The sequence below is a fragment of the Scatophagus argus genome, chromosome 24 (assembly GCF_020382885.2).
Source record: "Scatophagus argus isolate fScaArg1 chromosome 24, fScaArg1.pri, whole genome shotgun sequence".
Taxonomy (NCBI): domain Eukaryota; kingdom Metazoa; phylum Chordata; class Actinopteri; family Scatophagidae; genus Scatophagus; species Scatophagus argus.
Genome location: NC_058516.1, coordinates 2,462,476 through 2,478,019, shown reverse-complemented (window position 1 = coordinate 2,478,019; position 15,544 = coordinate 2,462,476). Strand labels below are relative to the sequence as shown.

General features: G+C 43.1%; 2 protein-coding genes across 5 annotated transcripts; both read left to right on the top strand.

Moving 5' to 3' along the window:
* Positions 1-49: 49 nt before the first annotated feature.
* Positions 50-10,761, top strand: mpp4b (MAGUK p55 scaffold protein 4b). The gene is made up of 22 exons (XM_046382650.1): positions 50-1,194; positions 1,819-1,936; positions 2,032-2,153; positions 2,377-2,454; positions 2,547-2,630; positions 2,856-2,987; positions 5,779-5,860; positions 5,951-6,036; positions 6,267-6,341; positions 6,433-6,629; positions 7,000-7,058; positions 7,186-7,203; positions 7,325-7,366; positions 7,492-7,512; positions 7,642-7,656; positions 7,945-7,986; positions 8,093-8,266; positions 8,421-8,501; positions 8,677-8,770; positions 8,929-9,037; positions 9,231-9,365; positions 9,686-10,761. Exons 2-22 carry the CDS (start codon positions 1,873-1,875, stop codon positions 9,875-9,877), a joined length of 1,902 nt encoding a protein of 633 aa, XP_046238606.1. The 5' UTR covers positions 50-1,194; positions 1,819-1,872; the 3' UTR covers positions 9,878-10,761.
* A 69-nt stretch (positions 10,762-10,830) lies between these two features.
* LOC124055653 (transmembrane protein 237A-like) lies at positions 10,831-15,236 on the top strand. Of its 4 annotated transcripts, none has more exons than XM_046382661.1 (14): positions 10,831-11,037; positions 11,337-11,372; positions 12,240-12,271; positions 12,382-12,395; positions 12,497-12,565; positions 12,791-12,919; positions 13,135-13,228; positions 13,577-13,734; positions 13,819-13,951; positions 14,051-14,242; positions 14,330-14,403; positions 14,518-14,605; positions 14,690-14,811; positions 14,909-15,236. In XM_046382661.1, exons 1-14 carry the CDS (start codon positions 11,017-11,019, stop codon positions 14,971-14,973), a joined length of 1,227 nt encoding a protein of 408 aa, XP_046238617.1. In that variant the 5' UTR covers positions 10,831-11,016; the 3' UTR covers positions 14,974-15,236. The 4 variants fall into 4 exon arrangements, with proteins under 4 accessions (XP_046238617.1, XP_046238616.1, XP_046238619.1 ...); XM_046382660.1 differs by having other exon boundaries at positions 12,494-12,565; XM_046382663.1 differs by lacking the exons at positions 10,831-11,037; positions 11,337-11,372 and adding an exon at positions 11,450-11,876.
* The last annotated feature ends 308 nt before the right edge of the window (positions 15,237-15,544 follow it).

The following is a 15,544-nucleotide window of genomic DNA, read 5'->3' as shown; positions in this document are numbered from 1 at the left end:
GATTTTTTATCTGTTATGTTTCGAACATTTGAAGACAAACAAACTAAAAAAAATCTCATAACTAAAGAAGTAATGTGTAGATACAAATGTTACAGCATTTTCTTTTAGCTGTACTACTGCTGTTTGTTTTTTACTGCAGAATAAGAAAAACTAATGTCTTCACTCTTAACAGTAAAATATTCTAGACTATAAAATAGTCGAGATTTTAACTAGATTTTAAATACTTGTCCAATAAGCTTTTTACTGCATTTCATCACCATTGGGTCACCATATTTAACAACCACCAGAAGTATAAGTCGGCATTATAAGTGGGTACACGTGGAAATTGGGTAAAGAAATTCCCTCCAGGTGAGAATTTCTAATAAAAAGTAAATGTTGTATAAGAAATAACTGAAGTCCAATGCATGTGAGTGGATTTTTCTTATGAACTGCAAACATTTCTTTTTACAGGTCAGGAGGAGCTCTTTGCATGCCAGAAGAGGAGGGTGTTAAATAGTCAGACCTCCCAGTGTGCCGCTTGGATTTTGTAAGAACCAACAAATTTTAGGGGTTTTTATCAGGTGCTATTGGATAATCGCAGTGTTTTGGGTGCAATCAGGCCTCTTAGGACTTTGTTTTCATGTGGAGGGAGGGCAGATTTTGTTGAATTTCCTTGGGAATTAGATTACCAATCAGGAGATTATCACCCCTTCCTGGCAGGTTTTTGGACTTTTAACTGAGCATCAAATAGACTCTCCGTCAACTCATCAGCCTCATTTCTAAGAACTGAAATTATCAATCGCTTCTCTAAACTGACTCTTTATTCTCTGCTGAGGTGACACTCCTAATTGTCTCCTTCTTTGTCAAAGTCGCCTCCTCTCCCCACAGCTACTCCTGCGTGCCGCTGAAAGCTGAAAGAGTTAAGAAGATTTGGCAGCTCCGCGGCAACCAGCCAGCCGGCGAGGGAGGAACTGGCTTCCGGTGGCCAGAGGCAGGCGGCTCACTTGCCCGGGATTAAGTGGGATCGGGAGAGATTACAGCCCTCTCACCCTCTTTCTCGTTCCCTGCAGCTCGATGAAAGCATAGCGCTGCGGCCAGTCTCGGGGGAATATTTTCCCATCATATTTACATTTTTCCTGCACCCGTATTGGTGCTCACACCTGCAGAAGCTGGAGGATAAAAGCTTGGGGTGTTCCTGAGGAGTGAGACATAAAGGTAAGATGCACTTTCAAAGAGAGAATGCATGGAGGAAGGCCACAGGGATCGTCTTCTGCTTTAACCACAGAGGAGCCTGAATCACTTTGTTCTTGCATTTACTTTTTGCTTGACTGGATCATGTTTGTCATCTTGCAATCTTTGTTAACTGGCACCTTTCCAGTATGGCTGTAATGCTTTATTTACAGTCATGAGGTGAGTAAAACTTGCCCGAGCTTTCTTAGTTCGTTATCCCCTCCTTTTTGGTTTGTGACAGTGTCCTCCCTGATGTCAAATTGACCTCATGATGATTAAAACACCATCTCGGGTTGAAGTTTTGCTAAAAATAACAGACAGAGTTCGCTTTCTCTTGATGATTCACCAGCTGGAGATTACGGTCTGTATTTACATCACTGCTGCTCTTACGAGCTGCTGTGAAGTGTGCCATTAACCCTCGACCCCATTCACACTCACTTATGGTGGAGTTGTGACTGCACCTCCCTACCTGATCGCACCACATGCTGCTGCTGCACAGCTGGATAACGTAGCAGGTGTAGGGGCAACACAAGGCATACTCGTGAGTAAAGTGTTGTAAGTTATCGCAAACCCTGTTTTTCAACTGCTTTGCTCTCTTAACTCTTCCAGGTTTATTCCAGACCAGCAGTCAGCAGGTGGTTGGGATCAAAGGTCAGGGGTCCAATGACCATGAGGCAGGCGGTGGAGGCTCAGGTGTTAAACCCCCACTGTGAACTAGGAGAACACGGTCAGTGGGGGAAATCTACGCCACTGTTACTACCGTGTTAATGTACTACTTTGTGGTAATACTCTTAGTAACTTGTGTGTGTTTGTGTGCTGCAGGCCTGCGTCAGATCCTGACAGACGTGATTGAGGAGGTGAGGCAGTCTGTGAATCAGGACATCGACGGAGCAGAGATCCTCCACAGTCTGCTGAACGCCTCCTGGCTTCAGTCGCTGCTCAAGGTCCAAAAACACTTTTTATTCTTTAAAAAGTGCTAAATATTAAAAGCAGGCATCACTTTGACTTTGACTCAGCAGTAAAGTTCCATCGTAAAGAACCATTTTTCTTAGCCAGTGCATAGCTGTCTTGGGACTTTGAGATTTTTATTTTATACAGTGCCTTCCTTCATATGTTCAGGTTGTGCCCATCCTGAGCTGAATTTTGGAAATCGGACTTTGTTTTCAGGTTTATGAGTGTCTTCAAAGGTACCTGAGAGACTCCCCAGCTCCGGCTCTGGACTACGCTTCAGGACTTTCGTTTCAGGTTCCTTGTTTTTGTTAACAGTTTGGGACTTGCATCCATATTGTGGAAGTCTTTTTCGAAACTGATGGGTTTGCGTTTTCTCGTCTGTGCAGCTGCTGATTGACATCAGAGCCTTGCAGGGCTGCTCTGAAGAGGCCAAAGAGCTGTACCGCCTCCTGAGACAGCCACACCTGCAGGTCAGATTTGGGATTTTGGATTGATGCACAAAAATAAGGAAGGTAACAGGTGGAAGTGTGGAACTGACAAAATGAAAGAAAACACACGAGTGTGTCAGGGAAGGACAGTTTAAACTGCCTTAAACAAAGAAAAAAAATAATAAATAGACCTCGACTTCTTTGGTATTTTCACCATCAAGGCAGCAGTTTTCAAACTAAAAATCATAAGATGTTCATGTTTTGTAGGCTCTTCTCTCAGCTCATGATACGGTGGCCCAGAAGGACTATGAGCCTGTACTGCCACCAATGCCAGATGACCTGCCGGACGATGAGGAGGCCACCAGGATCGTGTGCCTGGTCAAGAACAAACAGCCTCTGGTGAGCTGCACAGCTGAAATCTCCTTGTTACTCGTTAAAATACAAAAAAAAAGTGCGAATGAAGTTTGGGGGGTTTTTTTTCTTTTTACTATTATTGTTTCTGAAGAGCTTAGATGACGTTACACTCAACTTACCTGAGACCTGAAATGAGCCCATGCAGACTCAGTGTTCAGGCACTACCTGTCCTGGAAATGAGGTCACATTTTGATGGGATCACCCCTCCTGTTATGTATAATCCCTCTCTGCAAAAACAAGTTTTGTAGGATCAGGGAAACCCATCAGATAAAGTTCTCTTAGGATAAAAATGCATTCAAACCATGAAGTGATGCTGCAAACTAAGTGAGTGTTTTAGTTTGCTGTCCCAATTTAAGACCATTGCAGTTAATTTTGGGATTATTTCTCCAATAGGTAGGAAATGTATTTTGTGATTTGGCTGAACTCGTTATTTAAGTTGCTTGTGAAAAAGGTCAAACATTTTGTTCTTATGACTATAAACTATTCACACTCTCAACAGTTTCCTGGTAACATTTCAGTAAATAAACTGAACCACAACAGAAATGTTTTCCCCCCCAATCCAGTGGAAACAGATGCTTGTGGATATTTTAACATGGATTTTTTTTGTGTCAGATAAAACAGCTGACAGCATGTGACAGAGTAGATGTTTGAATTTTATCATCTCTCATTTGAATAATTGTTTGTTGATGCTACAGATCATTTCTGAACAGTAGAATCTCCTGAAACAGAAGGAAAAACAACATTCACTCATTTGTTTTCAGTCTCTTCGAAATCTCACAGGTCTGTTGTTTGTCATACGGAAATATTTTGGGTCTTTTATTGTGCAGCTGTTTTACCAGAAAGTACTGACATGATTGTGAGAGAGAGAGTGTTCAATCCCAGTTTTCATTGCAGGTATCCCATGCTTGAAACCTTCCTCCTTTTCCAGTGAAGGTTCTCAGTCTCTGTATTGAACATTTCCCTCTCTGTGACTAACAGAGAGTGAGGCTCCCGCTTCCCAGCGCCTCCTCTCCAGGTGCGAAAAGCTCCAGAGGGAGAATCCGCAGTCACTGGGACACCCTGAGGCGTCTGACCCAGCAGAGGCTTCACCAAGGTGGTGCATTTGAGCTCCATAGCCCTGCTGCTGGGAGCCTGGATGGTAAGGACTCGTCCTGGTGTAGCGTTCGGAGAGGCAGCTACCCGCCAACGGAGTCCCTGTGCAACGCAGCGACAGCTCGGCCGTACCCTCCTCCTCGCTATCTCCCAATGAGCAATTGTCAGATGTGCTGCGGTAAAAGCCAGTGTAATGTCTGCTGCACCGACCTGCTCTGGGAGCAAAATCTGAACCGCTCTGCGCCTTCGGCCTCCAGTTCTGTTCTGATTGGTAAGAAAAGATCCGTTGGTTTTTCATCATCCATCACTGCGCCCTCTTCTTTCATCACTCATCACAGCCGCTCGTGGGTTTTCTGCAGTTAATGATATTTGTTTTTTCATTGGAGACAACATCGTCGAAGAGCTAGACAGTGAAGAAGAGGATGAAGCAGGGGAGTTTGCTGGTGCCCCATCCTCACTTCACACAGCTCGACGGTGGACTATGTCTCCTCCGTGTCTTCCTGGACGCTACTACTCCAATGTAGACGACTACGTCCAGCCAGGTTTGCCTCCCAGGCTTCAAAGCCCTCGCATCCACACTGCTCCCCCGAGTCCCATGCGTCCTCACCGTGTGGTGGGTTTGCCCCTGGTGCCTCCTGTGGAGCTCGCCAAACAAGAGAGCCTGGACGAACTCAGGTCGACGGTGCAGCTGGCCGCCAGCTCTATGGAGAACAGCACCAAAGACATCAAGCTCCTTGGGGAGAAGATGGCAGCCGCGACTGAACGCATGTCAGACACAGTGCAGGACAACTCCCAGGCCTTGGCCCTCCTCACACAGGTGGTGGACCGGTTGCAGATGCTCCTCACTACTACCAGGACTGAGATGAACTTTCCAAAACCTGCAGTTGCAGAGCAAGACGGCGCACCCAAGACAATCCAAACTCTAAAGAGCCGAGAGCAACGTCCATCCCTGACACACCAGGCCAGATGTTCCTTCCTCTCACTGCCTTCCTCCACTTCATCCAGCTCCCTCAGCAGCTCCCTGGGTGCTCCTTCCACCTCTCAGGGAACCAGCTGTCTGTCTGTATCTTGCCATGGGTCACCTCGAACTACAGTGAAAGCCAAGAATGTCCCTTTGCCACAGAAGAAGCACATTCAGGCTGAGCTTCAGGGGTCCAAACACCCTCTGACTAATGGCCTGCTTGATGAGCCCAGGGAGTCCTCCCGTGCTGTGAAAGGACATTGTTCAAACCAGCGTAAGAAGAAGAGGAAGAAGGCGACGTGAGAGACCCTGAAAAGTGTCCAAAGAGTGGACTTCTTGGTTCCTTTCAAGCGGTCTCTGCAGAGCGGCTGACCTGCAAACGGGCACAGTGGTAGTTTGCATTAATTTTCCTACTTTTTGTTGCTTCTCTCATCGTTTCCTTACATCGTGTCGGATCATTTCATTCTTATGTACTTCCATTTCCACTTTCCACTCACCGGTGATGTCTGATGTCTGCAGCCCTCATTGCAGGAACTTCATCGCTGTCATGTGGATTCATTTGTGTCAAAACTGTCATGAATTAAACTGTCCGATCCTCTCTTCCATTTCACCCCCATCAGTTGTACTTGTCTTCATTTGTGTGATTCGGTTTGGCCCACACATGCCTCTACTTTACACTACAGCAGCCTTATTTATTCTGCATTTTCATCTTTTCTGTTCCAGGGAGCAACTATAAAGAGGAACGAGGTCACAGGGGAGATTTTTGTTGCTCGCGTGATTCACGGAGGACTGGCTGATCGAAGTGGTGAGCTGCACTGTGTCTCCACTCTCTGAAATGTGGTTGAACGTGTCTCTCAGTCTTTTGACTTGTATTGATGTGTGTGTGTGTTTGCAGGTCTGCTCCATGCGGGGGACAGAATCATAGAGGTGAATGGTTTTCCTGTGGATGGGATGGAACCTGAGCAAGTTATCCAAGTTGTGGTGGGTTATTTATGTTTATACGAACTTTGAATTTTAAATTTCAAAATTAATTTCAAAGCAAAAGATAAGATAAGATGAACTTTATTGATCCCGCAGCGGGGAAATTCACTTGTCGTGGCAGCTCACAAGAACAGAATAGGATAGATAAGGTCTCGCAGTCTCTTCAAATCAAATCCATGTTCACTAACATCTGCTAATTAATCAGTTTTGTTTCCTCACGAACCAATCAGCAAGCGAGGGCACAAGGCACCATCATGTTTAAGGTCGTCCCCATCACAGAGAGGCCGGTCCACAACCAGACGATGGTAAATCATCACCCATACGTGCCTGACTCTTTCACTTGTTTTTTCACATAAAGCTGAATCTCATCAAACTAACTTGCTGACTCGATGTTAGCTCTACGTGCGGGCCATGGCGGACTACAGCCCGCAGCAGGACCCGACCATCCCCTGCGCCGATGCCGGTATGAGCTTCAGAAAAGGCGACATCCTGGAGATAGTGGACCAGACAGACTCCCTCTGGTGGCAGGCCAAGAAACTGCCCAGCAGCACAACCTGCGCCGGCCTCATCCCCTCCGCCAACTTGCTCAAACGGTCAGATTTGGTTTCCCGAAGATATTATCAGAAAAACAAAATGTGTTCGTCTCATTGACTGCTTCTTCTCATCCAGTTTTGTTGTAATAACTTTTGTTGTATTTACCAGAAACTTTTCACTGAACTTTTGGCAAAGGTTCATGCGGTTGTTGCATCTATTTCATCCATTTAGCATCATCTATACTCTACCTTTGGCTCTTATGAGAATATATGCTGTGACATCTTATGAGAATATATGCTGTGACATTAGATTAGTAGCCTGACACTTAACAGACTGCTAATCTAATTCAACTTCATGACTTGACAAACATTTATGAAGTTGTGATGTGTGTTTGCTGTCGTCTTAACCTGAATCTGCATGTTGTGACAGGAAGCAGAGGGAGTTCTGGTGGTCTCAGCCTTATCAGCCACATGCCTGCATACAGACCTGTGAGTTCCCCCGAGTGTTCTTGAACTTACTTCAAACTTTATGCACTGAAAGTCCAAACAGTTTCAGAAACAGCAGCTTGGTTTCACAGTTGAGTTTTCATTGTGTTTCACCCCATGCTTACTGAAGTGAGCACTGTAGAGGAAGGTAAGGAGAGATCACATGTTTCAGGCACAACCAAACATACACAGTTCATTCAACTTCAGAATGAGATGATTCATATGTTTTATGACATACACGTGTTTTTATCTCGATTTTTAACCCACAGAGGAGGACATGATGGCCATCGATGAGAAATGTGTTGAAGCAGGTGAACTTTCACCTGACACCTGTTGCTTCCTTTAGCTTTTAAACCCAAACTTACTGCACATCTTTGCTGCTTTTTTGTTTATTTTGCTGTGACTAATTTTCCCCGTTTGTTTTCCTTCCTGCCAGATGAGGAGGCGTTTGAATCTGGTAGGTAAGTCTTTGTTTATTTGATCTGTTTTGCGTTGCAGAGCGTCACATCGTCCCCTGTCCTTCGTCTGAAACATTTGTTGTTGTTTCTTTTCCAAACTCTGCTGCTGTCTGACGGGGAAACGTCAGAGGAGCTCAGAGAAGGTGAGAAAAATGTTTGCCTTTTTATCTACCTGTTGCATCCACCAACTTTACTGAAGTTCAGGACTGACAATATGCATGTACATAATCCACCTGAAAAAGTGCAATATTGTGATGACTGATTGATCACCTCAGCCACCTTTCAAGCCAAGATGCTGTCGTTTGGTTCCAGCCTCTCGGTTGCTTTAATGACAAAAAATTTAATATCTAAGATTGTGAATATAATCAGTTGATCAGTTTGAAACTGGACGTCTCACTGTGTCGCTGTTGCTTCTCTTCCTGTCAAACCAGAGGAGGATGACTTCAGCAGCAACATTGAAGGGATCTACTTGGGTAAGTCACCTGGCATGACTCTCATCTGCACATTCAAAGTCATGCCTTGTCCCTGGGTAGCACGGTGGCTCGAAAATTAGTCTGTTAACTTTTGATTTTCTGTCAGTGGGCTTCAGGCGCAGCATGCGTCTGTGTCGGCGGCGGTCTCACAGCACCACCCAACCGTCCTGCCACACCCGCTCCCCCAGCAGCTGCTACAGAGACCTCAACAGCCCCTACGAGGAGGTGGTGCGCTATCAGCGCCACCCACAGGATGCTCACCGCCTCATAGCACTCCTGGGTACAGAAAAGGCTCTGGATGAGATGATGCTGAGTCTGGAACAAGCGGCATTACATTACAGCAGCCAACCAGTGCATTCACATAAAAAATATGAATATTCACTAAATTGACTGATTAAATGCATAAAATTTCCAATGTTTTCTTCATTTCTCAGGTCCGTCTGGTGTGGGTGTGAATGAACTTCGGAGGCGCTTGATTGAAATGAACCCCATCATCTTCCAGGGCGCCGTACCTCGTTCGTACCCACTATTGTCACACACCGAATTTAGAATCAATCAAATGACTGACAACACATAAAATGCACTCACAAAAATTGTTCTCTCTTCTCATCAGTTTGTGCGATGATCTTTTGTCAGCTGTTCAGTGTATGTCTAAATCAGACACGATAACACACATTTTCCATTCAACAGACACAACAAGAGCACCCAAAGGATACGAGGAGTCTGGCAGAGAATATCACTTCATCAGCCGAGAAATCTTTGACAACATGATGTATAACAACAGGTGCAACAGTCTGTGCTGTGAAACTGTGAATAATGAGCGTAGTGGAGACTGCCACAATGTGCACAAAACGAATTCAGAAATGAATGTCCCAGTGTCGAGTAATTCCTGTGTGTGTGTGTGTGTGTGTGTGTGTGGTTAAAACGGATTCTGTCCTGCAGGTTTCTGGAGTACGGCGAATACAAAGGAAATCTGTACGGCACCAGCATCCACTCTGTGAGGGAAGTTTTAAACAGCAGGAAGATCTGCGTCATCGACATTGAGCCAAACGTGAGTACGACATGCAAAGTCCCCTAAAAAATCAAGAATTGGTTTAAATTATTATGTTTAAAATTAAATGAGTGTCTTTTTGCTTACCTTAACTTACGAAGCCACACCAACACAACTAGTTTTTGAGCTTCCAATTACTTTTATTAAATTGTGCATAAAGTAATGTCCGTTATTATTTTAACCTTCCACATAGGCCATTCAGGCAGTGAGGACCCACGAACTGAAAGCCTACATCATATATGTGAAGCCTCCGCCTCTGGAGCGTCTCAGGGAGACCAGACAGGACTCGTTCATCACCACCAACTACTACGTCAACAGGCCGTTCAAAGTAAAATCTCATAACGTACTTTAAACCAATTTTCTGGACAGTTTTCTTTAGCAGACTTCATCATTTTTAAAGGTTGGAAAGGGACGCTCAGTGATTTTTTTTCTCCACCTCTTTCACAGATTTTCAAATAATTATGAAATTTAGAAAGATTATCCTGAAGATCATCCTGGCAAGACTTTTATTTTACCTGTTCCAAAGTCCTAAACACAGGAGATGAAACAGTTTCTGTCAGACATAGAAAATAGATCAGTTACATCTCAGGGCTGCTTTACATTTCAGTGTAGCTGAAGCTAAAATCTGACTTGTGATTTCACCAACAGGATGAAGACTTTCAGGAGATGGAAGAAGCTGCCCGGAAGATCGAGTCCCAGTACTGGCAATTCTTTGACCATGTGATTGTCAACGATGAGCTGCAGAACTCGTGCGTCCAGCTGCTGACGGCGGTGACAAAGGCGCAGGACGAGCCGCAGTGGGTCCCCGCCAGCTGGATACGACCCACCACCGAGTCATAAGGGAGGACGGGGGGGGGGGCAAGGGGACAAGGGGACAAGAGAAGTGTCACCCCTCTTTTTATGGCAGTAACCTCATTTTACAGATCACTGTAAAATAAAAATCTTAACAAAATCAATTTTATGTCTAACACTGCATGTTTTAGGGGAGTAGGGCATGAAAGAAATCCTCACATTCTGATCTTGTGTGCTTGATCTGCTCCTTAAATCGCTTCAAATCCCCAAAGATAAGATTGAGCTGGACTCAAGCCCAAAGACATCCCTGAAACTGTCTCACATATGAGAACATATGAGTTTAAACTCACACCCAACTAGAGTTTTGGATTGTTTGTTTGTTTTTGTACTAAAAAGTTAAAACAACTTAAGTGCTCTTTCTTCTGGGCTTTTTGGAGAAACAAAAACATTAGATTTTCTGGAGTACGCAGAGCATCAAAGCCATATTTCTAAGTGTAAGTTTAGTATTATGAAAGTTATTATAGACACATATTTCTCTTAACAGTTCACTGTGGCCCTGAAAACGAAACAGACAAGTTCATTTCTTGCCCTGTTCCCCACTTGTGTACACAGACCTGCAGAAAAGAGCATGACCTTTTTCAAATTGATGTTTACATATTAGAAAGCAAAGTGGTTTCTTGTTTAATGTATTTGTTTTTCATTCTGAATTTGTGTCACTTTCTGTGGTTTGCTATAGCCTAACATGTATCCTTGCATGCCAAAAAAAATTACTGAGCATTTATTTAACAAACAGTTGTGATTTGACACAAAAATTACACTTTGTGCCCCTTATGTGATTAAAATAATGTGATAATGTGTGAAAGTGCAAGCAAGCATTGACATTTTAAGATTTGTACCTGTTTGTGACATTAATAAACCACGTGTAATAGTAATGTTTATTTATTAAGTTCTCCATCTGATTCGTTAATTTGCCCATGCTTTTATTTTGAAGACACAGGAAGTGTTGGGTGCGCCTCGTAAATACATCCGGGTAACAGCTTTCCGCTTGCAGAGCGTAAATAGAGTAAAGAAAAAGTAGGAATTTGGCCACTTTGAAAAGGTTGTAGTTGTGAAAATACACTTATCGTATCAAGATGATTTAACTAGATCAATAATTAGAAACGCACTTTTCGGAGAAATTTCTTAATATGGATACGGGAGGCTCAAAGGTAACTTAATTTCCTAAATAACGGTGATTCTTAGCTCATGTTGAAGCGCCGGCTTTATCAGTAACCACAGCGCTACTGTAAATTTTGACTATAATTACACTTATTAAGCCTTGTTTTTGGTGCTAATAATACTTTTTTGGTAACTAACGCTAGATGTCAGGTTCATCCAAACTACCCAGCGACGGTCAACGTAGTAAAGTAACTTATTATCGCATATTTTAAGGTAGAATAAGCTTCGTTTTGAAAGCTAGCTCAAAGCTACTTGTAAATATTGCTAACAGTCTGTTTTGCCATTATAGAAAATGCGACCCAGGGAGCTCCCACCTCTTCCACAGGTTGGTCATTTTAATTCATTTTATTTTGTAAATCACAGCTTGTCAAGCTGTCAAATAAATATAGTGGAGTCAACATTAGATTACACATAACATGATGGAGTCGGGCAAAATCACTTCCAATATTTTGTTTTTCCTATATTAGTATCAAAGTGTGTTAACTATGTGGAAAATCCCAAATAAAATAAGCAAAATGGATGTAAATGTAGTGATCAGTGGGTAGTAACATACATTCATACGTCTTCAAGGTGTGTGTGAGGACATTAAAACACAACAGCGTCCACAAGCATCGTCAGAAAGATTAAACCAGATTCCTATTTAGACGTTTCACTGAGCCACACACAAGAGTTTAAAAAGTCGTCTGACCTCTGCCCCGAATAATCCCCCGTCGTGGCGGATGTATGAACACAGATTTAGCCAAGGATTTAACACTGTGTCAGCCAGGATGTTTAGTAACTTCGCTCCACTCTTACTGCCTTCTTGGAGGACATGGCCAGAAAGACGACGGTGAGGTTTTTTATCTGATTTGTGCTCTAACTCGTACAGTGATTGTTTACATTTTAAAAGCAAATCTTCCTTTGCATCGTGGCTCATTTTCTGTGCAGAGACCTAATTTGTTAATGTGTTTACGCTGCGTTTGACAAGACCAAACACCTTCTCAGCAAGGTGTTGGATTTGTGATGGTTGTTGGCAGTGGAGGTAGAATAGGCTCACTAGTAAGATTTTAAAAAGGCTTAGAAAGTCTAAATTCAACTTCTTAACCATGTTAATTCACAAAAGTGGGATTTTCAGCGATTTGTTTAAGCGAAGTTATTTGAAGATGAACAACCTCACAAAGAACAAACCTAATTTCTCTTTTTGTCTCTTCAGCGAGGGCAACGGTCACTTCCCACAATGCCGAGGTCGGTTAATACATCACACTTAATATTGTCCTCATCTACAGTATTTATGCTGAACAGTCAAACCAAACTTTTCTTATTTTCTCTTTCATCGGACGTGTGGCAACGTGTAGTCAAGACTGCGCTGGTGAGTCGGGCTTTAAAATACAATATTGGGGATTAAGATTGAAGGGATGATCTCATGTTTGTACTGAAGCTCTTGATTTGACTTTTTGTCTTGTAAAGAAGAAGTACCTGCAGCAAAACATAAGAAGAAAAGGGTGAGAAAGGAGACGAATGGAGTCGATGATATGGAGGGTACGTAAGAGCTGAAACCTTTCATTTACCTGAATTTAAAAGGCTTCATCCCGGCATGAAGGCTCTGAAAATGTTTTACTTTAATTCAGCTCGACTTGACAGTTTTGATACCAAACAGCACTGTGTATGTGTTGGAAGAACTTTCTTTTGGATTTTTTTTTGTTGCAAAAAGGAATCAAAATGGTTCATGTGATCTTTTTCTGACTTCTGCTGTTTTCTGTTTAGATCAGGGGATGGAAATGGGGGGTCTGGGCAGCCGGAGGGAATCTCAGATTGAAGATAAACTTAACTTTGAAGCCACGACGGATGCACCCCCACAGAGAAGAAAGAAGAAAAAGAAAACAGCCACTACAGGTGAAGAAGAGAACACAACTTTCCTTCTAAATTCTGCTTTTATTCAGTGTAGTTCTGCTACATTTTATATGTTGTAGTTTTGTGATGGTGAAATCTAAAATTTGGGGGCTTTTCAACTATCGTAAGACACCAATTTTATTTTCAAAAGAGAGGGCAGAGTAGGACGAGGATTGCTGAGTGTCAACATCCAATGATGTGATAATTCATGGTTTCAGATCTTGAAGACGACCAAGCCGACCTGATGAACGGAGATGCAGCAGATCAGACCACCGATGGAGAAGAAGTTGTCAAAAAAACCAGAAAGAAAAAGTAAGAAAGGAAAAGTTATTGGAAGAAATGATAACTGAGATATGTTATGCTGATGTTTTTCCCTGTACCATTTATATATGTCGACAAGTTACATTGATTTTTACTTTTTTATCTTTAACTTAACTTTAATAGCTTTAATTTTATTCATTAACACCAGGTTTGTTTTATATTTTTGTATGTGTCTGCATGTCCATGTGTTCTTCTTGTTTTGGGATTATAATATAAAATGTGTCATGACGTATAACAAAAATGTGATAAAATGTGGAATTGTTATAAACAAAAGTGCTTAATATATCACCTGTGGTGATGGTACATCTTTCCCTTTTAACTTTTACTCTTAAAATATAGGAAGTCCAAAGTTGTTGAATCGCAGCTTCCCAGTGAGCTTGAAGTAGAAGAGGATGATATCATCACCGACACGCCGCCTCCAATCCCCCAGCATTCCCTGTTCTCAGCCCCGCAGGGTCAGAGCCAGCCGGTCGGGAAAGTCTTTGTGGAAAGGAACAGTGAGTACTGAAAGAAGTCAAATGTGTTAAATGGTGGTGAAAGTGATGACTGGAGCTTAGAAGCGCATGTGCGTTCGTGTGCAGAGCGTTTCCAGGCTGCCGAGCGCTCAGACTGGAGAAAGACCAGCGACCAGACGGATAACATGACAGACTTCCAGGTCATTCAGCCGCTTTGGACCACCAGAGACGTTTCTCTCAGATTGCACGAAGGTTTCAGGTGAAGGAAACGTGTCTCTTTCAGAGTAAAATGTAAAATTTCATGTTCCTCCCCCCTCCCTCCCTAAATGCCTCTCTTCTTCTTTGTGATCTGGTGCAGGGTGTTCGGCCTGTATTGTCATGGCTTCCTGGCGGGTTATGCTGTGTGGAACGTGGTGGTGGTGTACATGTTAGCCGGGCAGCACCTCACCACTCTGTCCAACCTGCTGGAGCAGTACCACAGCCTGGCTTACCCCTCCCAGTCCCTGCTCTACATGCTGCTGGCCATCAGCACAGTGGCCACCTTCGACAGGTAGAGCTGGAAACCCTCACAGAAACCGCAGCTGCTAGTATAAAGTATGAAGAGGATCGCAGCTGATAATTGTGTTTTTTTTCTCAGAGTGAACATGGCCAAAGGCTCCATGGCATTGCGGGGGTTCATCACACTGGACCCTGTCGCTCTTTCCTCATTTTGTGAGTCCAGCTCTTCAGCACAGTTTCCTTAAGGTTACCAAAGCTTCTCCTCTGCAACACATCACATCTGTTTGGCTTCAGTTCTCATTGTCTGTTTATTTTGGTCTCACCCAGTGTATTTCTCAGCCTTGGTCCTCTCTCTGAGCCAGCAGATGACGAGCGATCGGATCAACCTGTACCCAGCTTTCAACTCAACATTATGGTGAGCTCGCCGGAATCGGTTTATGTTTCTGTCTTACTGTGAAGACTGATTATGATACCTGAGGCTTTTCTTTTTTGTCTCTAGGCCACCAGGGGCGGAGCACCAGATTCTCCACCCGTGGGTGACGGTCAATCTGGTGGTGGCTCTGCTGGTGGGGCTGGCCTGGATCTTCATCGCCACCAGACCTGAGACAGACTACACTGAGTGTGAGAGAGAGAGAACAGCCTGTCTTGAATGCTGCTTTAATATAAATTTTTAAAGGAAATTCCTTAAAACATTCATCATGTTGTCCTTCTTCCTCAGGTTATCTGTTGGCAATGGAGATTGAACCTCCCAAACCAGAGGACAAATCAGAAATGACTGCCTGAGGATGAAAATAATTCTTGATATCTTCTCTGACTCATACTGTACCGCTTTGTTCTCCTTTTGCACATATTTTTGTACTGTATTTTGACAGTGAACTCTGACTGTGTTGTAGATTATTTTTGTATTTTTGAAATGTGATTGTGCTTGTCTCGTTTTAAATACAGAGTTTTATCCAACAAATCCGACATGGTTCATGCTTAAAACGTGATGGCCCGCATCAAGTCCTAAATGTGACTTTATAATACTAAATAGTATGTTAATTGTATGGTTGGTGTGGTATGTCCAGTTTAAGATATCCAAATCCAGATATCCAAAAAAAGGTCAGTCTGGGTGATAAATTTATCTGAGAGACCTGAAATAAATGAATTCCAGCTCAGTTGTATATGCTGAAAGAATGAAAGTGTCTGCTGAAGTTAAGTGAAATGAATTAGTGTATGATACTAGTCAAAGTGGTGGGATGTTTGTTGTCACTCAAAAGTGAAGACCTAAAACCAGATCTGAAGTCTGAGTCAACATGTAAACTTTAAAAGGAATAAATAGAAAAGGTTTTAGTAGCTGTTCAAATGCCTGGAG